The 25,041-nt window shown below is 39.9% G+C and overlaps 1 protein-coding gene across 1 annotated transcript in view; it reads right to left on the reverse strand.

The window, feature by feature from the left end:
• Positions 1-25,041, reverse strand: part of appbp2 (amyloid beta precursor protein (cytoplasmic tail) binding protein 2) — a 72,023-nt gene that overhangs the window by 5,914 nt on the left and 41,068 nt on the right. The window contains exons 4-12 of the mRNA XM_038814196.1: positions 24,584-24,707; positions 15,218-15,386; positions 12,633-12,722; positions 11,522-11,589; positions 10,018-10,123; positions 8,010-8,134; positions 7,454-7,539; positions 5,446-5,636; positions 3,830-3,995 (exon numbers count right to left, since the gene is read on the reverse strand). Coding sequence (XP_038670124.1) covers positions 3,830-3,995; positions 5,446-5,636; positions 7,454-7,539; positions 8,010-8,134; positions 10,018-10,123; positions 11,522-11,589; positions 12,633-12,722; positions 15,218-15,386; positions 24,584-24,707 — 1,125 coding nt within the window. The remainder of the gene's footprint in view (positions 1-3,829; positions 3,996-5,445; positions 5,637-7,453; positions 7,540-8,009; positions 8,135-10,017; positions 10,124-11,521; positions 11,590-12,632; positions 12,723-15,217; positions 15,387-24,583; positions 24,708-25,041) is intronic.

The raw sequence follows: 25,041 nt of genomic DNA on the forward strand, positions 1-25,041 counted from the left end.
GTTGCCATTTATAGCTAAAGGAATAGAGCATTAAAGGTAAGGAAGTGTTGTTGCAGCTATATATGGCAGTGGCGAGACCACATCTGGAGTATTGCGCACAGTTTTGGTCCCCTTATTGGAGGAAAGATGCAGGGCATTGGAGGCAGTTCAGAGGAGGTTTGCAAGGTTGATTCCAGAGATGAGTGGTTTGTCGTATGAAGAGAGATTGAACAGTTTCAGCCTATATTCTCTAGAGTTTAGAAGAGGGGAGATCAAATGGTTGTATACAAGAGATAAAAGGTGTGGATAAAGTAGATGTGGAGCGGATGCTTCCTCTTGTGGGGTATTCTAGAATGAGAGGTCATAGTCTTAGGATAAGAGATATTTAAAACGGAGATGAAGAGAAACTACTTCTCCCAAAGGATTGCGAATCTCTGGTATTTGCCACCATACAGTTCGGGGGGATGCTGGGACAGTGAGTAAATTTAAGGAGGAATTAGACAGATTTCTAATTGGTAATGGGTTGAAGGGCTATGGAGAACGGGCAAGACAGTGGAGTTAACGCCAGGATGAGATCAGCCATGATCGAATGGCGGAGCAGATTTGATGGCCAAATAAACTCATGAAACAACTGATGTATGTAGGGATTGAGCAATGATTAAAGGAATATCAGGCAAACAAAAAACTTAATTAAACTTTGATTTACCTACTATATGGTATTTTGCATCTCAAAGCTTACTGAAAACTGCTGTACACTGTTTAAACCTGAAACTAAACAGTACCATGCACATTTTTAAAACCCTGTTTATTTTATAGCCAGATGTTTACTCCAAAAAGCAGACTACAATCAATGATCAAAGTAGAAATTTTGTCTTATCTTAAATTCAGAAAATCTTCAAAAGAGAGTTAAAATGCAGTTCTTTTCCTGTACTAATTTAATTAATTCATGAGATGTGGACATCAGTGACAAGACCAAAAATTAATATCCATCCCTAATTGCTGCACAAGAACCTTTAAATTGCCTCTAATAAAACTCATCAAGGCATATAGTGAATGTGGAGGTGGGGTAGGTCATTGGTCCCTTTAAAGAGGATGGGTTTCTTAGATGTTATTTCTAATCTGTGCCAATCAGGTGAAGTTCAGGTTTAAATACATGTCAGATATCAAAAGCAAGCGAATGAACAGATGGCCAGGAGACCAGACTTCACAGCTACTGATCAAAATGAATAGCACTGAAATTGGTTGACCTGGATCTAGTATCTTGCTGTATACTGCATCGGCGTATGATTCAGATTGTAAATAAATTAGTTTATCGGTATACTATGAACACAGTACTATTTTAATGTAATATTTACCGTTTTCTGGAGAAGGCAGAGAGCATATTGGACAACCCACCGTGATCACCAAAGGCTGATATATATAAAAATGTATTTATCAACCATTACATCATGATATCAGACTTGCTTATTTAAAGGTCGTGGTTTTGGTTCCCATGAAAACCGGCCTTTCTGCCCTGCATGGAACAGTAACTTGCTTTTGTATAGTGTTTAAATGTAGTAAAATGGAGTGATTAAAATTGGATATGTGCATAAATGTCAGAATTGGAAAAGTGCAGCTGTCTTGGAAGACTATTGGGGCTGAAGGAGGCTAGAGATAGGAACCATAGATAAAGAAGGGTATGGCTGCAGAATTATTTGAAAATAAGGGTAGGAAATAGAAAGAAATTGCTGCTGAAGCCAGTATAGATTGGCACACATAAGGGTGAGAGTGGAACAGGACTTGGTGCAAGTTAGAATGGGAGCAAAGTTTTGGATGAGGTCAAGTTGATCTAAAATTAGAAGGTGGGAGCCCAGCCTGGAGAGCACTGGAAAAGTGAAGTCTAGAGGTAACAAAATCCAGTCTTCTATAGGCATATAAAAATAAGAGGGTGGTAAGAGGAGGAGTAGGGTCGATTAGAGACTTAAAAGGGAATTTACATATGGAGGCAGGGGCACGACTGAGGTGTTAAAATGAATACCATGCATTTATATTTACCAAGCAGGTAGATGCTTCCCATGCCATGCTGTCAGAGGAAACTTTCACCAGGCGGATTAAAAGTTGATGAGGCTTTTAAAAGGACCAGGTGAGATAAAATGACCAGGTGAGATGCATCTAATGACGCTGAAAGAAGAGTGTGGAAATTGCAGAGGCATTGCCTATATTCTTTCAGTCTTCCCTAGACTCATGGATTTTTTTTCAGGTTGGAGAAAGGTTTGTACTGGCGTTCCCCAGGGGTCGGTATTGGGACCCTTGCCTTTTCTGATAAGCATTAATAATCTAGATATTAGTGTGCAGGGGACAGTTTCAAAGTTTGCGGATGACACAAAACTTGGAAGCCTTGTAAACTGTGAGGACGACAGTATAGAACTTCAAAGGACATAGACAAGTTGGTGGAATGGACAGATGGGTTGCAGATGAAGTTCAATGCAGAAAAATGTGAGGTAGGAAGAACATGGAGAGACAATATGAAAAAGGGTACCATTCTTAAAGGGGTGCAGGAGCAGAGGGACCTGGTTGGATGTATGCGTAGATAATTGAAGTTGGCAGGACAGGTAGGGATGAGTTAATAAAGAAAACAGTACCCTGGGCTTCATTAATAGGGGAATAGAGTACAAGAGCAAGGAGGTAATGCTGAATTTATACAAGACACTGGTTAAACCTCAGCTGGAGTATTATGCACAGCTCGGGGCGCCACACTATAGGAAGGACATGAACTCATTTGACAGGGTGCAGAAGAGGTTTACAAGAATGGCTCCAGGGATGAGAAACTTCGGTGATGAAGAGAGATTGGAGAGGTTGGGATTGTTCTTCTGGGTGACAAGGCCAAGAGAAGATTTGATTGGGGTGTTCAAATCATGAGCGGGGGCACAGCGAGTAGATAGGGTGAAATTGTTCCTGCTGGTAAAAGAATCAAAATGAGAAGGCAGGGTTTAAAGTGATTTACAAACAAAGCAAATTACATAGGATAAAAAAATATTTTCCGCACAGCAAGCGGTTTGAGCCTGGAATGAAAAGCTCAGAAAGAACTGCCTGGAAGTGTGGTGAAGGCAGGTCTATCGAGGCATTCAAGATGACATTATAACACTCAATCTGCAGGGGTACCGGGAAAAGGCAGGAGAATGGCACAAAGTCATAATGTTAGTTTGGAGTGCCGGTGCTGACAGGATGGGCAAATGGCCTCCTTCTGCACTTTAACAATTCTGTTAAAAGCATGTATGAGGGTCTCTGCAGCAGATAATCTGAGACTGGTGTACAGGTGGTCAATGATGTGGATCTGGCAACAGACGGTCCTGGCAATGGAGCACACAAGGTCAGAAGCTCATCTTGGGTCAAATACACATATTTTGCAAACAGTTTAGTTCAGTCTCACAGTTGCAAGGGAAAGGGTGAAGAGTTGGTGGTAAGAACTAATGACAATAGTTTCAATCATCACAATATTCAATTGGAGAAAATTTCTGCTCATTCACTGCTGGACATCTGACAAGCAGTATGACAAATCAGAGACAATGGTCGAGTAAGATGATGGCAAGATAGAGCTGGATGTTGTCAGCAGTATATGTAGAATGTCACATTGTATTTTCAAATGATGCAGCTCAGGGACTTCGATGAGAAAAAGAAAACAATGATGAAAGGAACTCCCAAACAGAATGCAAGAGCTCAAGGATTTTGGAAAATGTATGAAGTTTTTCCCTCATTTGTTGAAATATAATTACAAGTTCCATTGGAAATTTAAACAAACTAATACACAATGAACATAGGTTTAATTGCTTTGGCATTTTATTCTCAAAATTTAAGTGGTGATGGTACATACCTATTGCTATTGACCTCAGATAAAGTTTTTCAGCATCTTCAAACTGATTCATATCATAATTATAAAGAGATGCAAGATGTCCAACTGACAATGCCACTTCATAATCTTCTTGGCCCAAAAGCTGTTCCTTAATTTGAATTGCTTTAATGTGCATTTCTTCTGCTTCCTATGAAAGCAATAAAAAGTATTAGTGACAACTCTGCCAATTAAAAAGATGAACTAAATAGCCCGAAAGTAAATTTTCAGCACTGCCCATAAAGAACTCCAAGATAACCAGGACAAAGGGCTATTTCTTTACACCCTGGGAGCAAAATTGATTCTGGTAGGTCTACCAAGGCTTATTGTAGCATACTGATATTAAACTATCAGTTTTAGATGTTGCCAAGCAGCATGGAGGATTCAGTGCTGCCAATCTAGTGGTTTGGCAGTAGGAATGCCACTTTACAGCCAATAAGGATGACTTGAACTCATTCATTTATCCACCAGAACGAATAGCCAGCGGACAGCTGCAAAACCCCCTAATCTTAACCTACATAAGTAAATGGACAAACAGCTTCTGCTCCATTTAGCCTTGCTCTATCATCATTGGCTCTATATCTGTTCTTGAAATTTGCAGCAGCCAAATAAATTTCCTCTTTAGTTTTAAATAACTCAGCACAATGACTCCACCAAAAGTGACCTGATGATTTATTGCTCAATCAAGTGTGGGCAATGCTTCAAAGCTCAAAAATGGACACCAACAAAACTGTCAAATGTAGTACAACAGCATTGTACCTGTAACTACAGCTATTTCATACAAGAACTATATGAAATGAAATGAATCTTATTGTGATGACATATTTTTGTCCCCAACTATTTACATGAAATCTGAATGTACTCTATCTTCATCCACAATTTTTTCCCTTCTCGTTCCTCCCATTCTATTTCTCCCACAGCAGCTCTTTGTCGTGTAACGTTGACAACGCTAAGATGTTGGTAGCTCAATGAAACTCTATTATAGTGAGAGCTGCTCCTTGGAGTGGCTTTAACCAATTTATTGTTTGAGCCACATGAGCATTCAAGGCCCCTACTGGACATGGTTACACATCTGAACTAAAATTAGATTGCAGCTACTGCAAAATATATCAGTTAGCTGGGTTAGAATGGAAGGAGGAGTACCTGTTTTATTGTGGCAGTATTCACTGCTGGTCTGCATGAGATTCAGTGTATAGGGAAGTTGCTACATAAGGCATTCAAAGCCACAGAAGAATTGCAAATTTGTCAGGAGACGTTAGCAACTCACTCTACTAAACTAATCAAAGTGACAGCTAAGATCGATGTCTGGGACAAATCTGAACACCAGTCGGGGAACTTTCTAATCCAAGAATAGAACCTGCAGCATCTGCACCCTATTGCAAATTTCCATTTTTTCTCATGTTCCAGACCCAATGAGAGGATTTTTGATATGGTTAGACAGTAAGAAACAAACAGCAAATGGGTATGGGACTTTCTGAAATAGGGCAACAAAATGTATGTAAAATACACGCCGAGCAGCATGAAACTGAAAAGCCAAGAAGAAAATGGATTCTGGAAATTTTAATCGTTAACTAGGAAAGCTATGCATCATTTAGCATTACCTTGAACTTCCGCATAGATTGATAGAGTCTGCCCAGGTTTCCATAGTGCTTTGCTGTCTGCACATTGAACTCTCCAAAGGCTTTCTTGGCTAACTGGAGTGACGAAAGGTGTAAATCATGAGCCTCCTGAAGAAGCCGTTGCTCGGTTTCCTTGTTATGACAGTCAATAGCAATCTCCTCCAGTATAAGTGCTGCAAAGCAAACAAGTGACAAAATCAATCTGGAAAAAGTTTCATAAGGACAGGATTAGTGACAGTAACACTGAGAATTCATTAATCCGGAAGACTGAAAATAGACGTTTACTAGACCGACAGCATACAGTTCAAGAAGGCGACAAGGGCAGTTAGAGCTGGGCAATATCAGCCTTGCCAGCGATGCCAATATTCCACAAAGTGTTTGGGTCAGACATCAAGTACACAGCATGATTTTAATATTCAAATAGAAATTAGATTTTAAAATGTTTCTCTTCCCTTCTGACACCTATCTCCTTGAAACCCTCATCCATTCTGCAAATAATGTTTTGTATTTAGGATCAAATTTTGTATGCTTAATGCATGTCAACCATTTCACAGTGAGCAATATATTATGATATTCAGATGTGAACAGAAATACATGCAATTGATCCAGGGAGGAAAGAAGCATGTTGGTTTTGCTTTGTTAGTTACTATGTACTCATTTTAGCAATTCGAAAAAGTTTGGAAAGACATGATCAGATTTTTGTTCAGATGCTCGCCCTGAACCATACACAAGTGGTGTACCAAATGTCACCACATTCGTACTTAGTTACTTCTCTTTCTTCCAAATAAAATGCCAAACGTATAGATTAAAAAAATAAGGAAATTACAAGCACATTGAATTAAAGTCATCGTCTTAGTCCTAGGTTACCATAGGCTGTTTTCTCCTTTGAGGGGGAGAACTGACTCATGGTGATGTAACCTGAGGATCACCACCTCAGGCGAAGGACAAGGTTGAGAAGGTGGGGTCTTCATGAATAACCTTAGCTGCTACAGCAATTGCACCCGCACTGTTGGCCTCATTCTGCATCATGAACCAGCTGACAAGCCACACAGATCATTAAAATGTCATGCACAAATACAGAAAATAATCAAAAAGACTAAGAATTTTATAAATACAGGCCTAGAATATAAGGGGCAGAAGCCCTGCACCAGCTGTACAAAGCCCTGGTTTGACCACTCTTGGGAGCATTGAGGGGATCTCTGGTCACCACCAAAATAATCAATAATAAGAACTACGTCTATAATCATTAGTTAAACAAGTTGTGCATATCAATTTCCTGCTAATGTTAACCTCTCAGTCTCTATCCTATTATTCTCACATTGATAGCAGTAGATATCTGCCAGCTCAAAGGTTCCCAAATTTATTTACAATTACCAATTACATATTCCAAGATAACATGTTTTGGCCCACAGAACTAAAAACATTTTAAAACGTGTGGTAGCATTATGCCATCAGGTGTGGATATATATTTACACCAAGGATTCGCACACCTCTAAAATTCTTGACTGAGTTCCAGTACTGTACACACATGATGAGTGGAGACTGAGTAAGCCCAGAAGGACAGCATTTAAATATCAAATTGCTCTTTTGCACCACCAAGTGGCTGCCCTAGGAGCAGTCTTGGCAGAGGCCTTGAGCAGCTCGTCTACCCCACCTTGGTCAATCTGGGAATACACAGACACAAAAGAAAACCATAAGTCGGTTATTAAGTATTCCATTTCAGTCTGTCCCACCATTAGCCTTTCTTTTAAATGTACACAAACTGTCTTAATATTTGAGAACCCACGCAGGGGCTTGCATATTCCTTGCACCAAAACAGGCTAATCTTCAAAGATAAACACTGAAATATTGTGAATAAATAATTAAAATATAGTTTCTTTCGCCAAAATTGTACATCTACGGTACAGATAGAAACGCAAAAGATATGCCACGCTCACAACTCAAATGTATCAAAATATTTGATCAAAACAGTTAATTCTAATATACAAACCTTTAACTCTTTTAGAAGAAGCCAACAATAAGTGGTCTTCAGGGAGGATATGAGTGATGATGTCTATGGCACGCTCAGCATGGAATCTGCAAGGGAAAAAGTACATTTCGAATGCAGAATGTTACTTCCATCAGGACAGTATATCTTCAAACCCAGCAATCTGTTAACTCCAGTGTTTCATTTCATTTTGCAATGGTAAGCGAGATGAAGTTTGTGTTTGGCAGGGGGAAGGGAAGAGGAAGGAAAGGCTCCCTCAATCCAGATTATGACAGATACTGGCGCACAGTGCAAACAAATAATTAAATTTATATAATCTCTTGTCCAAAATTCTGATGCAAGTATTATGTGTGACAGATTGATGTCCAGCTCAAGATATTCAGCTTTTCACATCTGAAGGAACATTTTGAAAGACATCAATTTTTCTTACATAACGTATAGTTAAGTCAAAGTACTGAAAATATGCAATAAGGATAATTCCCATTGTGAGTGAGAAGCATTTTTTCTGTTTTCAAAAGAATAAAAAAATTCCCGGCATGCAACTAATTGGGTAACTTACAGTGCATTGTCAAACTTCCCAGAACTATACTGGTGTACATAAGAAGAATAAGCTAGGTCCTCATGAGCTGTTGCTACATGGATGTTCTTGCCTCCAAATACTGACTGTCGGATATCGAGTGCTGTCTAAGAAACAAAACATTGTTCAAAGTTCAGTTGCAAGTACCACTTATTTGTAAAATCTTCTTTAGACAAAACTAGTTTTATATTATATATCTCAAAAACATTAAAAACAAATATCTGTTCTCTATGTCTGCCTACAAGTGGACTAATTTACATAATTAAAACTTTCCATTTTGAGCTGATGTTATTGCTCAAGTGCAAGACCACAAATAGTGATGCTTAAATCAAGCTGCCATTTGCTCACAATAAAATGGCCCTTTGTAGGAACTGACTCACAGATACAGTTATTGAACAAGTTTTATTCGTCAAGAAGTCAATTTTTTCCTTTGAGCAGCGTTGGTCCAGAACACTCCTATATCAACTTCTCATTGTCTAGCAAGTGCCCTGACTGGAGATTTTTAAAAAATGACACCAGTATTTACCCGGAGCCACTCAGGTCACCAGATGCAAGAAAAAAAATAATCAAACGTAATAAAGCAAAAAATCCAAAGCCTTTCAGAAAGGAAAAGAGATGCTGCCAAGATGGCCAGGTCCCTTTTCCTCTCTCACCACCAAAAAGGTAGGAGTTTGCAATATAGGGGCTGATTTAGCTCACTGAGCTAAATCGCTGGCTTTTAAAGCAGACCAACAGCACGGTTCGATTCCCATACCAGCCACCCCGGACAGACGCCGGAATGTGGAGACTAGGGGCTTTTCACAGTAACTTAATTGAAGCCTTCTCGTGACAATAAGCGATTTTCATTTCATTTCATATTCCAGTCCTGTTGCGCATGGGGGACACTGTATTCATTGGCATTCTTGATTAAGCTGTGGCCACACCTTCCAGGAAGACAATGATACTAGTAGCAACACGATAATAACAAGAATGACAATTTGTATTTGTATAATAACATAGAACACTTAATTGGCTTGAGAAAAAATAAGGTGTTGAATTGGACGAGAAAAGATTTTAGAGAGGCGACCAAAGACCTCGCCTAAGAAGTGTGCTTTGAATGAAAAAAGGAATGTACCAAAACAGAGGGCTTTAAGGCAAGGAATTCCAGAGTATGGAACCTAGGCAGGCAAAGGTGTAGCCAGCAAAAGAAAAATGAGACGGCAGAAGTCAAAAACAGTGGATTAAGGAGGGCAAGAATTGGAGCAGCTATGTGGCCAGAGTGAGGCTGTAAAAAGAATTATGCACAAGAATGCCCATTTTAAATTGGACTAAATAGTAACAAGTTGAGACATCAATGGCTAGAGTTAATAGGTCTGCAAAGACAGGGAGGTTAAGCAAAGGGAACGGTCTGGAGTTAGAAATGGGCAACAGAATTTACAGTGTTCCTACAGTGCAGAAGACAGCCATTTAGCCCATTGAGTCTGCACCAACTCTCTGAAAGAGCAGCATACCTAGGCTCTCACCCATGTGAGGCAGGAGTGCCACCATGCCGCCAAAGTTTTGAATGACCAGACTTCTAATGGATACTGAAGGATGGCAGGTTTGCCGCAATTGTATGGAGGAGATAAAAGCATGCATAACGATTTCAGGGCTGATGATCTGACATAGGTGATGGCAGGTAAAACTACGGCGGTTAAAATTTATAAAAGAAAATGATATAGGGCTCACAAACCAAGCTCATGTTTGAAGAGGATGCTGAAGCTTTACATAGCAGTTTAATCTGAAATAGTGGACAGAGAAGAAGACGGCATCAATGACAAAGGTATGGTATTTATGGAAGGGCCAAAGATGTTGGTTTTCCTACTGTTTAGCTAGAGGAAAGTACAGCTCATTCAAGATTCCACATAGGACAAACAGTATAATAATATGCTTCCCATTTTTGAATTTAAGAACATGCTTGAGAGAATAAATTATACCTTAAGTGCTAAACTACAACAATTTTCCAACATACCTGATAAATAGCCACCGATTGACAAATATTATCTACGTTCAACAAGTAAAATCCATAATCTAAGAGGGTATCAGAGTATTTGGGATGTTTAGGCCCAAAGTGCTCCCTGAAAAAATAATGACATTTCTGTAGTAAATATTCAAATCATGTACCATAGTATTTCACACACTTTTCCATTACAAAATGTAAAATTTTAAGTCCTCTCCTTAAATAAAGAGTGAATGTTGTCAACACTACCTTATTAAAACAGTCTTTCTCCCCCCTCCCCCCATGACCCCATAGAAAACACGACATGCTAAATGTGTACAAAAGTTTATTTTATACTTTTGTCTCTTTTCTTTCTGTTAGGCTTATTTTGTTCTTGTTATCATAGCGAAAGATTTGTGCCAAAGAATGGAATAGTAATGTCTGAATATCGGTCCTGTTGTTACTGTGTACTATCAAAATGAGAGTGGCAGAAAATAACTGACAATAGCAAAAGTATAATGCAACTTTGATGAAAAATACACAGCTTGCCCATAATAAAACAAGATAAATCTGTACTTCAATGAAAAATTGACTTGATGGCAGCCCAACCAACTTCAGCTACTTTACCATTGACCCTCTTTCTATCATGTCAGAACGGGGATGTTCGCTGATAATTCCACAATGTTCAGCACCTTTGTGCCTCCTCAGGTACTGAAGCAGTCCATGTCCAAATGCAGCAAGACCGAGACAATATCCAGGCTTGGGCTGAAAAGTGGCACATAACATTCGTGCCACACAAGTGCCAGGCAATGACGATCTCCAACAAGAGTGAATCTAACCACCGCTCCATGACATTCGATGGCATCACCATCACTGAACAAACAACATCCTGGCTTACCACTAACCGGAAACTAAACTGGCCAACCGTATAAATACCGTGGTCGCAAGAGCAAGTCAGAGGCTAGGAATCCTGCAGGTGGCAATGCTCCTCCTGACTCCCCAATGCTTGCCCATCAGCTACAAGGCACAAGTACTCTCCACTCGCCTGGATGAGTGCAAAGAAGCTCAACACTATCCAGGACAAAGCAGGCCACTTCATTTATACCCCTTCCACTAACATTCACTCCCTCTGCCAGCGATGCACAGTGCCAGCAGTGTGTACCACCCACAAGATGCATTGCAGGAACTCACCAAGGCTTCCAAACGCATGACAACTGCCAAGTAAATGGACAAAGACAGAGAAACATGGAAGACCACCACCTGGAAGTTCCCCTTCACTCACGATTGACTTGGAAATATATCACCGTTTCTTCAGTGCCTCTGGGTCAAAATCCTGGAACACTTTTCCTAACACCACTATGGGTGTACCTATGACACATGGACTGTAGCGGCTCAGATGGCGGCACACCGCCACCTTCTCAAGGGCAATTAGGGAAGTGCAATAAATGCTGGCCTAGCCAGTGACACCCGCATCCCATAAATGAATTAAATAAAGGGAATTAAATTCTTTGCGAATAACATTTATATGGGGACTTACCGTGCTAAATACACTGCATGTTTTATTAACTGCTCTGCCTTTTTGAATTCTCGCTTCACTACACATGCCTAGAAAACAAAATCAATTTCAAATCACTTAATCCAAATAACCCAAATATAATCTTGAGTGATTTGTTAGCACAATTCAAAAATAAAAGTACAAGTACCTGTTAAATTATTTCTGAGAATTAATTATCATTGTATTTTTGAAATTTATTCTCTGCAGAAGAGGTTTTTTTTGAGTCAATTTTGTTTTGGAATTGTTGCATATGGTACATACAAGGACAGAGTTAAACAATAAACTTTGTAAAGAAAACTATTTGTCACTCAGATAAAATGAGTGGGAGAGAAGTCATGGGACTAAACAAAGGATATCTGGATATAGTCGATGTAATCTACTTCACTGTAGATATGCTAACTGCTACATAATTTGCCACAATGAAATTTCTTCCCAAACCAAAAATAAGTATAGACTGTGTATTAATATAGAAACTTTATGTTAAAGTGTTGAATGTATTATGTTGAGTAATGCACTACTCAACCCTTCCTGGAATTTTCATGATATTGTTGACACTCCTTTGGTCCCAAGCAACTCATGGGTCTTGTTATATTCCATGGGATTGTTTCTGTCCATGCACTCATTCCCATTACTGCCAATTACACATGGAATTTGTTCATGAAAAAATTTAAAAACATCAATAGTAATTGTTTTTGCTAGGAATCTACTGCACCTCATGAAATATATGGCAAGTGGAGAGATTCAGTAAACTACCATATCTGACTCGAACTGATCCGAGTAGTATTAAATATCTGAAGGGCATACGACACTACTAACTTGTAAGAGACGAGGGATGTACGTACAATATATTTTTTTAAATATGAAGGCTCAACAAACTTTAGGTAATTTGGACATTCTGAATTCTCCCCCCATGTACCCGAACAGGCGCCGGAATGTGGCGATTAGGGGTTTTTCACAGTAACTTCATTGCAGTGATAATGTAAGTCTACTTGTGACAATAAAGATTATTATTGATTAGTTTTTAATCACCTTTTTTCTACATTACTTCAAAATTTATTAACCTTAACTACTGATAACAGAGCAAATTACTCACTTTTGAGGCTTGTCTCAGAACATCAACTGCTACTTTCACTGGCAAGCCAACTGTGATTTCCCTCATGGCCTCTACACACCATTTATAAGCCTGTAAAAACAAGTTAAACAATATATACAACATATTGATTTTCTACTATACTGCAGTATAATAAAACTGACTGCAATAATGTAAGTAGCTGCACATAATTAAGGTTACAGGTGCAATAGATTATTCCAACTGCATTAGAACCATAGAACCCTTACAGTGCAGAAGGCTATTCGGCCTATTGCGTCTGCTCCTCTGAAAGAGCACCCTACTTAGGCCCATTCCCCCACCCTATCACTGTAATCCCACCTAATTTGCACATCCTTGTACACTTAAGGAGCAATTTTAACACGGCCAAGCCATCTAACCTGCACATCTTTGGATTGTGGGAGGAAATCAGGTCACCCGGAGAAAACCCACACAGACATGGGAAGAAAGTGCAAACTCCACATTGACAGTCACCCAAGGCCCAAATTGAATCTGGGTCCCTCGCGCCGTGAGGCAGTAGTGCTAACCATTGCACCACCGTGTCGTCCTGGATGATACATGAGCAATGCAATGCATTTTAGCCCTGCACAACATTTCCTAAAATTAAGCCACTGGTTAAAGCTCTCAACCTGATTTAGCACTTCCAGCACTCCAATCAAATCTAAGTGGTGACCATACTGGTCAGAAATTCTACCAATCTTGATAAAGAGATGACATTGTTCTTTACTTTAATCTTTAAGCATATGGAATCAATTCTTTGATCTTCCAGGAAGTTGGCATAGTGCTCAGGAGTAACAAAATCTACATCAGCCAGAAGATGCTAATCACGGTTGCCTACTTGTGCATAATTTAAAGCCAGTCTAAAAATAAAAATGGACTTAGTTCAATAATGATAATGTAACATTATGGGGGAGGGCATAAACCTGCAACCACATTGCAAAAATAATAACGTCGAAATGTCCCGAAGACGTGAAATAAACTAGAAGAACTTAAGTAATTCTCCTTCTCTCTTTCTTGTATATACATACTTGATGTCTGCATGGGTTTTACCCCTATAACCTAAAGATGTGCAGGGTAGGTGGATTGGCCATGCTAAATTGCCCCTTAATTGGAAAAATAAATTATTGGGTACTCTAAATTTATAAAAGGAAAGTATAGGAACACTTGTACCTTGATAACTTGCACATTTAGAAGGATTGTAGGTTTTACTCCGTGGAATGGAGCTTGAGCAAATAATCAAGGCTGACATTTCAGATGTTGTATAGAGGAGTGCTGTATTTTTAGAGTTTCTGTCCTGCATTAAAACCTCACATCTGATCCTTCAAGTGGAGTTAAAAAATACCGTGGAAATATTAAAATAATTGGGGAATTTTCCAGTGTCCAGATCAACATCTATTCCTTTGCTACCATCACTAAGTGATTATTTGATTACTTCTATCTTTGCTGTTTATGGGACTGTGCTGTGGTAAATTGGCTACGTTTCTTTACATTACAACAGTGACTATAGTTGGCTGTGAAGCCTTTGGTAATGTATTGAGGACGTAAAAACAAGCTTGATATTTACTTTGAAAATTCAAATTGTGCCAAGAGCTTTCTATAACCTTTAAAGAAAATTTGGAAATCTGCATCTTGGTACTATTACGCATGGCACTATAGTGAAACATACTTTAAAATTTGTAGTAGCAATTGTATAGATTTAACCAGAATGCGAAAACAAGCACCACTCGTTACAAATTCAGACTTGCCTCATTCCAGAGGGAAAGCCGGGCACTATAAGTCCCAGCATGCCTTGGAAGTTTGCATTGTTCAGCGTTTGCCGCTCTTCAGCCCAAGGGTCCAGTCCTCCTGCTTGATGAGTAAAAAAGAGGAACCATATCCTGATGTGACTCAGGAACAGGATACCATAATCAACGAGTCCCAGATAGGGGACAGGGAGAGATCTCTGTTAAATAAAAAGACCCGGGAGGAAGACCACTGGGAAGAGGAACAAGGAAAGAGGCTCCAAGTAGTAGAAGTGCTGCAGTTGGCAAGAATTAAGTAATGGGGTGCAGCAGAAGTCCTGGAGATTGAGGGCAGAAGGCTGGTGATTACATGCTGTTGGGATAAAAGTGACCTTTTGGAGCAGTAGTGTTCAGCTCAACACAGCCAAAGAGTTGAAAGTGTGCTTGTGAGTTGATGCTGGAGTGCAGCCTTGCGAGTCCAGGTGAATGGAATCTTGGGAAATTAGACCAAAACCTTGCGAGGTGTGCAGTCAGTGAGGTATTCAGAGATGGAGTGACGTTTGGAGAGAATTCCCAGGCTAGATCTTCAAAGTGAAGACTGGAATCCCTTGTAAGAGAGACAGAGTTTCAACAAATTTGGGTCACTCAGTCTACTGATGTCTTGGTGGATTGCTGAGAAATCCATGGAATATGTCATGGTCATGTCTGCCAAGAGACTAGGGTGAATTTTACTATATAGATTAATGGAGGTCAGCTACTGCAGATTTAACCTGATGTAGATCGTGGAGCATATTAGGAATGTATATGTCACTAATGCTTTGGTCCTCATCTCCACTGCACGCAACTTACCTCATCATAATGACTTTTGGCAAAGAGTAGTGCGCAGAGTTCTCCAAAGAGTGCGGCTCTATTTGCTTGGTGACCATGTTTTGCCAGTTTATCAATGTACGTTTGAGCCAGTTTGTAGGTCTCTTCCCCCAAATGGTACTTACAATTGCCATTGCGCACGTGGAGTAACCTTGGAAACAAATACAATTGGAATCAAAGTATGACACAGTGCCTCTATGATATAATCCAAAAACAAAAAATGCTTTCCCCCAGCAACCATTTCAACACTTTTCACCCAAAGCTATTTAAAAAAAATATTATGGCCTAGAATTTCCTTGCAACTATCACAAAGATGCAAGAGCTTCTTGTGCCGAAAAAATTGCAAGGAAATTTGGATGATTTACAATATAACTTTGATAAATTCATAATTCTTTAATCACAGCTGAAAGGAAGCAGATAGCATGTTTTATGCTTTCCATGGTTCCCGATTACACATATTCTGCATGATTTTTTAATGTTCCACCAACATCTAATGAGATTCTCAGAAAATTCTCACTGCAAGTTGCCATTGACTTGTTCAGCATAGAAACCACCCAAGACAAATCACTGAAACTCTGGTTTAGATTACTGCTGCAAAATTTGGGTTTTTGCAAGAAATATGATCTTGGGTTCAGTATCTTTTGCTCAGTGCAAACCCTAGCGATCTGAAGTTCCTCCATCACTGCCCAATACTGTGCGCCTGGTTGCACAATCCATATTGCATTTACCATTTGCGGTAACATTGTAGCGTGTTCTTCAGCCTTTATGGAAAACCGACTTAGTCAACCGAGCCACAATTACAAACCAGTTTATTTTTCTTGCAAAAACAGGACACAATTTACATTCTACGACTGATTTTTCCAGGGAAGAAATTGTTCAAACTAGTGACTCTCAATCTGAAAGCTCATTTTAAAAGTTAGCTAGCCTTTTTTTTTCAGAACAGGCTGCTCCCCCTCACTCTATCATGGTGGTGGGAGAAGAGAGGGAAAAAAACCCTATCTCTGATCTCTTAAGGCTGTGTGATCATATGTTGGTCTGCTAAGGCATCACTCACAGATGGTGCCAAATTGCATCACTCGAAGAACCATGGGGATTCCAAAAGCTTTTCATTTTTTAATTAAGCCAGGGGGTGGGGAGAAGGGCATTTGATAACAAAAATAAACTCTTCGCTGAAAGGCTAGAATGCTCAGTGCCCCTCCACCTTTAGTTCATAAGCTTTTGTAAACAGGAGCCTGGGAGGTTCCTGACCTGGACCAGCTTTTCCAGACGCAAGCTTTAAACTTACGGTTAGTGAGTTTTTAAAAAAACAAGACACCGCTGCATAGATTATTAAACAAAATTAGTGAAAACAAATGACTAAGATCAATGCAAATCTATAAAATACGAGAGACTGCAACTCACTTTCAAGGTCGTATTACCTTTGATACTATAATTAATATTGCAAATGTCCTTTCAAAAGTAGTGAACAGTCCACAAATACTGAAATATATACTGGCAAGACATTTCAACCTTGACAGTTAGCTGCAACAAAGTAGTGATTGTGGTTTTGGCTTTCCTCTAACACTTGTAAATTACAGCAACAACTAATTTTTACAGGCAGATTGAATCTCTAATGAATTAAAACCCACACCTTTCTTGTGCCAAGGGAACAATTACTCATCAACTAAAATATATAGTAGAAATTAAGAGATCTCTTCCATTCCACAGGGCCATCATATCCAAGTTAAAACTAAATGACTATATTAGGAACAAGATGTTACCATATTTAGAAATTATAGTGCACCAGAGGTTGAACTATCTTGCATACAACATGGGGCAGCACGGTAGCTAGCACTGCTGCCTCACAGCGCCAGGGACCCAAGTTCGATTCTGACCGTGGGTGATTCCTCTAGGTGCTCCGGTTTCCTCCCACAATCCAAAAATGTGCAGGCTAGGTGGATTGGACACGATAAATTTCACCTTAGTGTCTAGGGATGTGCAGGTTAGGTAAAGAGTATATTGGGATAGTCTGGGGAATTGTGCTCAGGTGGAGGGTTGGTGCAGACTTGATGGGCCGAATGGCCTCCTTCTGCACTGCAGGGATTCTATGAACATGTTTTTTTACACATATCATTATGCAATAAAGCATCTGGATGAAACATTGCTCACAAATGTTCAATGTGATGCTGCGAATACTTCTGTTGTTGCTTATAGTTTCTCCTATGAGGAGATCTGATGTCTAGGTCGACTCCTCTTTGCCTTCAAGAGATCTCTTCAGCATTTCATCTCTGATCAAATGGTCGAAATACTAACATTTGCTTTGGATGTCACTTTTTAAATTTCTTGCAATTTCAAGCACCTCTTCACTTGTCTTGCAGTCTATATATGGAATCTCTTAGCATCCACATTGCAGAGACCTCTATTTTTAATCCACAAATCTTTATTTATTGCCCAGGTTGAAGCATACAGGAAAGTGGATAGAATATAGTACCTTATGAGTTTCTTTCATAGAAACATTGGAGGAAGAGTAAGACATTCAAACAACATTCAAATCTACATTGGCTAATTATCCACTTTAATACCCTTTTTCCCCACACTATCCCCATGTTCCTTATGTCACTGGTATTTAGAAATTTGTCAATCTCTAGCTTAAACTCAAGCTGAATGACTGAGCTTCCACAAACCTCTGGGGTAGAGAATTCTAAAGATGCAAAACCCTTGGAGTAAAAACATTTTTATCATCTCAGTGCTAAGTAACCAAATTAGTGTCCCCTGGTTCTAGACTATTTAACCAGGGGAACATCTTGCCTGCATTTATCCTGTCTATCTCAAAGTATTTTGTTAGTTTCAATTAAATCACCATTGAAACCTTGTTACAAACTGGTGTTTTGATGTTACACATCCTTCATCCTCACAAAATTACTTTTCCTCTTTTATCTTTATCCTCTTTTTAGTTTTAGCATTGCATCTATCATGTTTTGTCATTTGTCCTACTTGTTCCAGTATGACAATATCCACCCCCATCTTCAGCTCCTTCCAATGTTTTCCTTCTAACTACCATTGTTTTTGTCTTTTTAGTGTTCACACTCAATCCATATTTTAAACTTTCAGATTTTACTCAATCTGATATATTGTAGTGCCTCTTTTGATTCTGCAAGTGGTATCTATCATCAGCAAGTTAGTTATGTTCTTTCTTCTAGTTTCTACTAGAGGTCTTATTAGCGACAGACAGCATGGTTTTGTACGAGGGAGGTCATGTCTCACCAATTTGATAGAATGTTTTGAGGAGGCGACAAAAATAATTGACGAGGGAAGGGATGTTGTCTACATGGACTTTAGTAAAGCATTTGATAAGCTCCTTCATGGCAGGCTAGTGCAAAAGATTAGATCACATGAGGCCAGGAGTGAATGAGCTGGATGGATCCAGAACTGGCTTTGCCAGAGAAGACAGAGGGTAGCAGTGGAAGGGTGTTTTTCCGAATGGAGGTCTGTAACGAGTGGTGTTCCGCATGGATCAGTTCTGGGGCATCTTACTTGGAAGAAAACGTAGCGGGTCTGATTAGCAAGTTTGCGGATGGTACTAAGATTGCAGAAGTTGCGGATAGTGATGAAGATTGTCAGAGAATACAACAGGATATAGATAGGCTGCAAAATTGGGCAGAGAAATAGCAGATGAAATTTAACCTAGACAAATGAGAGGTGATGCATTTTAGTAGATCCAATTCAGGTGGGAGCTATAAAATAAATGGCAGAACCATCAGGAGTATAGAGACACAGACATCTGGGCGTGCAGGTCCACAGATCCTTAAAGGTGGCAGCACAGGTGGAAATAGTGGTAAAGAAAGCATATGACGCGATTGCCTTCCGGGGTATCGAGTATAAAAGCTCGAAAATTATGTTACAATTATATAGAAAGTTGGTAAGGCCACATTTGGAATACTGTATCCAATTCTGGTCACCGCACTACCAGAAGGCTTTGAAGAGAGTACAGACAAGGTTTGCTAGGATGTTGCCTGATATGGAGGCTAGTAGCTATGAGGAGATTGAATAAACTGGGATTGTTCTCCCTAGAGAGAGACGGAGGCTGAGGGGTGACCTGATAGAAGTTTATAAAATTATTAGGGGTATAGATAGGGTGAACAGTTGGAAGCTTTTTCCCAGGGTGGAAATGACAATTACAAGGGGGCACAAGTTCAAGGTGAGGAGGGAAAGGTTCAGTGCAGATGTGAGGGGAAAGTTTTCTTTTTTACAGAGGGTGGTGGTGGCCTGGAACGCACTGCCAAGTGAGGTGGTTGAGGCAGATACGTTTGCGACCGTAAAGACTTGTCTGGATAGGCATATGAACAGACGGGGTATAGAAGGATACAGGATTTAGGACACGTGATCGGTGCAGGCTTGGAGTGCTGTATTGTTCTTTGTTCCCCAGAAATATATCTAATTCTCCGAATACTGGTGTAGAGATTGAATCATTTTGGTAGCAAAACACAAATCTAACCTGGTCAAATAATGGCATGGATTGAAGATTAGCTAGCTACCAGGAAACAGCGTTGGCATAAATGAGTCTTTTTCTGGTTGGCAGGATGCGACAGGTGATGTGCCACAGGGATCAATGCTGGGGCCTCAACCTTTTATAATTTATATAAAAGACTTGAATGAGGGGCAGAAGGTATGTTTGCTGAATTTGCTGAGGTAGGAAAGTAAATTGTGAAGAGGACGTAAGGAGGCCACACAGGGGCTACACAAAGATGGGTTAAATCAGGGGTGGGCAAACTTTTCCGTGCAAGGGCCACATTCAGAAATTCACAATTCACAAAGGGCCGCATAGTATATTAAGTAAAATAATTACTTCACCCGGTTATGATTCTGGGCGCCTCATATAGAACATAGAACAGTACAGCACAGAACAGGCCCTTCGGCCCTCGACGTTGTGCCGAGCAATGATCACCCTACTCAAGTCAACGTATCCACCCTATACAAGTAAGTAACCCAAAAGCCCCCCCCCCCCCCCCCCCCCGCCATTAACCTTAAAAGAAAAACAATTTTTTTTTTAAAAAAACAATTTTTTTTTTTTTTTTAATGACTTGGTGGGCCGCAGAAATACCTTTGGCGGGCCGCATGCGGCCCGCGGGCCGTAGTTTGCCCACCCCTGGGTTAAATGATTGGGCAGAAATCTGACAAATGAGTATAATAGGGGCAAGTATGAAATTGTCCATTTTGGCAGGAAGGATAAAAAAAAGCTAATTATCTAAATGGGGATGTGCAGAAGGATCTGGGTGCCCTGGTGCATAAATCATAAAAGCTAATATACAGGTACAGCAAGTTTTTACGAAAGCTATTAGAATGTTACCACTTACTACAAGGGCAATGGATTACAAAAAAGTAGAACGGTTATGCTTCAGTTGTTCAGGCCATAGGTGAGATCACATCTGGAGTATGGTGTACAGTATTGGTCATCTTATTTAAGGAAAGATATAAATGCTTTAGAAGCAGCTCCGAGAAAATGTATTAGACTAATAATAGTTGTCTTATGATAAAAGGTTGGACAGGTGGGTTTGTATCTGCTAGAGATTTGAAGATTAAAAGGCAACTTCATCGAAACCCAATTCTGAAGGGTATTGACAGAACGGATGTGGAGAGGATGTTTCCTCTCGTCAGTGAATCTAGAACTAGGGATCACTGTTTAAAAATAAGCGGCCATTCATTTAAGACCGAAATGAGGAGAAATCTTTTTCCTAAGAGGTTTGAGTGTCTCTGGAACTCTTCCTCAAAAGGCAGTGAATGTCTGAATATTTTTAAGGCAGAGCTAGATAGATTCTTGATTAACAAGGCGGTGAAATTTATTGGAAGTATGGAGGAATGTGGGGTTGAGGATGCAATCAGATCAGCAATGATCTTATGGAATGGAGGAACAAGCTTGAGGGGTCGAGTGGCCTTCTCCTGCTCCTAATTACTAAGTTCATACGCCCCCAAAAAACTACTCTTGATCACCAGAAAAGAAGTGGAAAGTGTCAACATCAAGTGGCACTTTGCAATAATCTGCTCAGTGGCGCTCAGTTTGGGTTCCGCCAGTGGCACTCAGCTCCAGACTTGATCACAGGTCCAAGCAAGAGTGAATAAAGCAGTGGGGTGAGAGGTGACTTCACTTGACATAAAAGGCAGCATTTGAAGGAGTGTGGCACCAAGGAACCCCAGAAAAAACAAAGTTAATGGGAATCACAAAAATTTACAATGGTTGGAGTCAAGCACCAAGGAAAATTGTTGTAATTGTTTGTGCTCAATCATTTCAGTCCTGGGTTCCTCAGGGTAGTGTCCTAGCCCAACCATCTTCAGCTGTTTCAACAATGACCTTCCCTTCACCATAAGGCCAGAGGTGGAGATGTTCGCGGATGAATGCACGATGTTCAGCACCATTCACGATTACTCAGATGCTGAAGCATTCCGTGACCAAATGCAACAAGACCTGGACCATAAACATTCAAGCTTGGGCTGACAAGTGGCAACTAACACTGTGCCCCACAAATGCCAGGAAATTCCCATCTCCAATGAGAGAACACCAAATCATCACCCCATGTCATTCAATGGCATCGCCATTGCAGAATCCCCCACTATCAACATCATCACCATTGACCAAAAACTACAAGAGGTCAGATGCTGGGAATTCTGTAGTTATTCACCTCCTGACTTCCCAAAGCCTGTCCATCACCGACAAGGCATAGGTCAGGAGTGTGATGGAATACTCACCACTTGCCTGGATGTGCAGCTCCAACATTCAGAAGCTCAACACCATCCATGACAAAGCAGCCTGCTTCATTGGCACCCCAGACACCACCGTCAACATTCACTCCCTCCACCCATCAACACAAGGGCAGCAGTGTATACTATATACAAGATGCACTGCAGCTACTTACCAAGGCCACTTTGATAGCGCCTTCCAAACCACAACCTCTATCACCTAGAAAGTCAAGGGCAACAGATGCATGTGGACACCAGCAGCTGCAAGTTTCACTACAAAGCACTCACCATACAGCCTTGGAACTATATTGCCATTCCTACACAGTCATCCTTCACAGCACCGTGGCAATCCTAAAACAGATGGCCTGCAGTGTTTAAAGACAGCAGCGCACCACTACCTTCTTAAGGACTATGAGATATGGTCAATAAATGCTACACCTTGCCAACAAGGTCCACATCCCATGAACGAATATTGCCCTTTAAAAAGGACCAATATGTGATGAGCCCCCAATAATCGAATTGCTGCATTCTGATGAATTTCCCGATCAAACACACTACCTTCAACCTTGAAACCAGCTAGGTTGCAACCTCTATTCTGGAGCTTACTAAGACAAGAACTGGGTCTGAAGAGCAATTTTGAAACTGGTTTTGAATACGCACCTTTCAAATCAAGTATCTCTAATCTTACAAACAAAAAGTATCTGGATAAGATTGAATGCATACATAAATCATTCATTCTTGGAAGTTTAGATTCATGAACAGAAGTTGATTTTTTGGTGTACCTGTAGATTTATTTGTGATAGCAACGTTTTTTCACGTTCAAGCCATTATTACATCTCTAATTCAATAGATATTTGATCCTAACATGATGCTTTGAAGCTCCCTCTTCTGCTACAATTTTGAATATCTCAAGATGACAGAGGGAAAAAATATAAATAATGACCCAGCTTCTGCTAAACTTTCATTACACTTATGCCCATTAGAAATCTAAAATATTACCTTCTATAACAGGGAATCTAAGATCTGTGCAAACACAGCGAGCAACTGTGCATCTTTCTAACCAATCGGACTGAAGAATTCTTACAGAGATATGCAGAGTCTGAGCAAGAAGTTTAAACTAGATGAGCTAATTCAATGTACTGAAAGCAAAATAATGAGATGGGGAAGAAATGTGAGACTGAGAGATAAAAGAAATAGAAAGGAAAAAAGAACGATTTAAATCTTTGAAAAAAACTGCCAAGATTTAAAATTTGAAGGAATGAGATGCCCCTTGTAAAAAGAAAAATCATCAGTGCTCGATAAGTTATTTGGCAGTAATTAAGACTCATCACAAAAGTAAACATTCGCTTACATGTTAAGTGGACAAGCGCGAACATTTTCTGGGCATCTATCATATTATCCCAACTTCACGTCCTTCCATATATTTAAAAGGTGTTGTTTTTCAGTGATATCTGTTATAGCAAAGTTTATAGGAGAGGCAAGGAAACCCAGGCAGCTACTTTCTGATTTCCATGTTTAATTGTTTACGCGCAGTCACTGGGAGTTGCTATCTGATTTACTCTTCAATACAGTGAGTGCTGATAGCTGTTATTTTTACCATAAAATCTGGGCCATTGTCTGCAAACTCTGGATATTTGACCAATTACTTCATAGACAGGAAGATATAGGGCAGGTTATTTACAAATATCAAATTGTTTATATTGTGATGTTTTTGCATTCATACTGTGCTAATAAAATTTAGAACTATCTTAATTAGAGGCAAAGGTCTAAAATCTTTCAAGCGGGAAACTATTTCTCCTTCCAAACAAAGAGAACCACTGAAATTTGGTGCAATACAAAAAAGAAGTCTGTTTGAATTTCATTGCCCAGAATACTGAAGTGCAGAGTGACACAGCATTAACATTCAGACCCAGACTGGGAGATTACATTTTCAATTCACAATTGTCACTTTTCTGATCCAAGGTTCACTTTAGAAGGAGTAGGGAGAAGTTTCAGAAAACTAGATTGAGTTCAATTTGGTCACGTTGACCATGCTGGTGAGGAGCATGTATTGAAAGTAGTCTGCAAGGAAGCCCATCTACCCAGAGTTAAAGAACAGGAAGAAAATCAAACAGTGCTTCCTTTACTTTAACACAAATATCCCAGCATGTAGCCAGCTGGATGACTTTCACCATATGCACGCAGATTCCAATGTTGGATTTCATAGTGTTAACCCTTTCTCAGAGGTAGTGCAGAGTCAGAAAGTTGTATGTTGAAACCCCACTCCACAGGCTTGAGCACATAACCCAGGCTGACATTTCAGTGCAGTACTGCAGAAGTGTTCAAGTGTTGAAAGTGCCACCTTTCAGATGATAAACTATACTGAAGATCCCATGACACAACTTATAAGAAAAAAAGCAAAGTATCCGAGATATCTTGGCCTACATTTATCAGTCAACCAACACCACAAACAGATTACCTGGTCACTTGCCAATATTTGAGAGACTGAGTCTGCTCTGTGCAAAAGGCTGCATGTTTTTATATATTACAATTGTGCTACACTTCAAAAGTACTGAATTAAATGTTTTGAAATGGTCTGATGTTGTGAAAGGTACTATAGAAATGCACATTCTTTCCTTCATTTTAATTATTACACACCTGACACAGCATTCAACTGCACGAAACCAGTGAAGCACTTCATCATGTAGCGAACATAGCTGCAGACAAGAAAGGAACACCTTCTCGGCATCACTGTACCAGCCTGCGTCAGAAAGAAACCCACCTGCAGAAGGGGACCGAGGAAAATAATTGTTAAGCATGGTTTTAATTTGAAATACAGTATACCTCTTTGGCTCATGAATGGATATTTGAACAGCTTTCAAATACATGGAAACATATCGTCATGGAGTATGCAAATAATTTAAACTCAGCTGACTTCCAGTCATCTTTATATCTTGTGACTGACGAGTTATTTCTGAAACACCGCCATAAAACCGGTTACAAAAAATTGATGTGGTATGTCTTGCACTTGAATTCCACAAAATTATTTTACATTTTAATTCTGCAAGCATAGAAAATGACTGGATTCGAGAAGCAGGACCAGAGAAGCAGGGGCT

The sequence above is a fragment of the Scyliorhinus canicula genome, chromosome 12 (genome assembly GCF_902713615.1).
Source record: "Scyliorhinus canicula chromosome 12, sScyCan1.1, whole genome shotgun sequence".
Classification (NCBI taxonomy): Eukaryota; Metazoa; Chordata; class Chondrichthyes; order Carcharhiniformes; family Scyliorhinidae; genus Scyliorhinus; species Scyliorhinus canicula.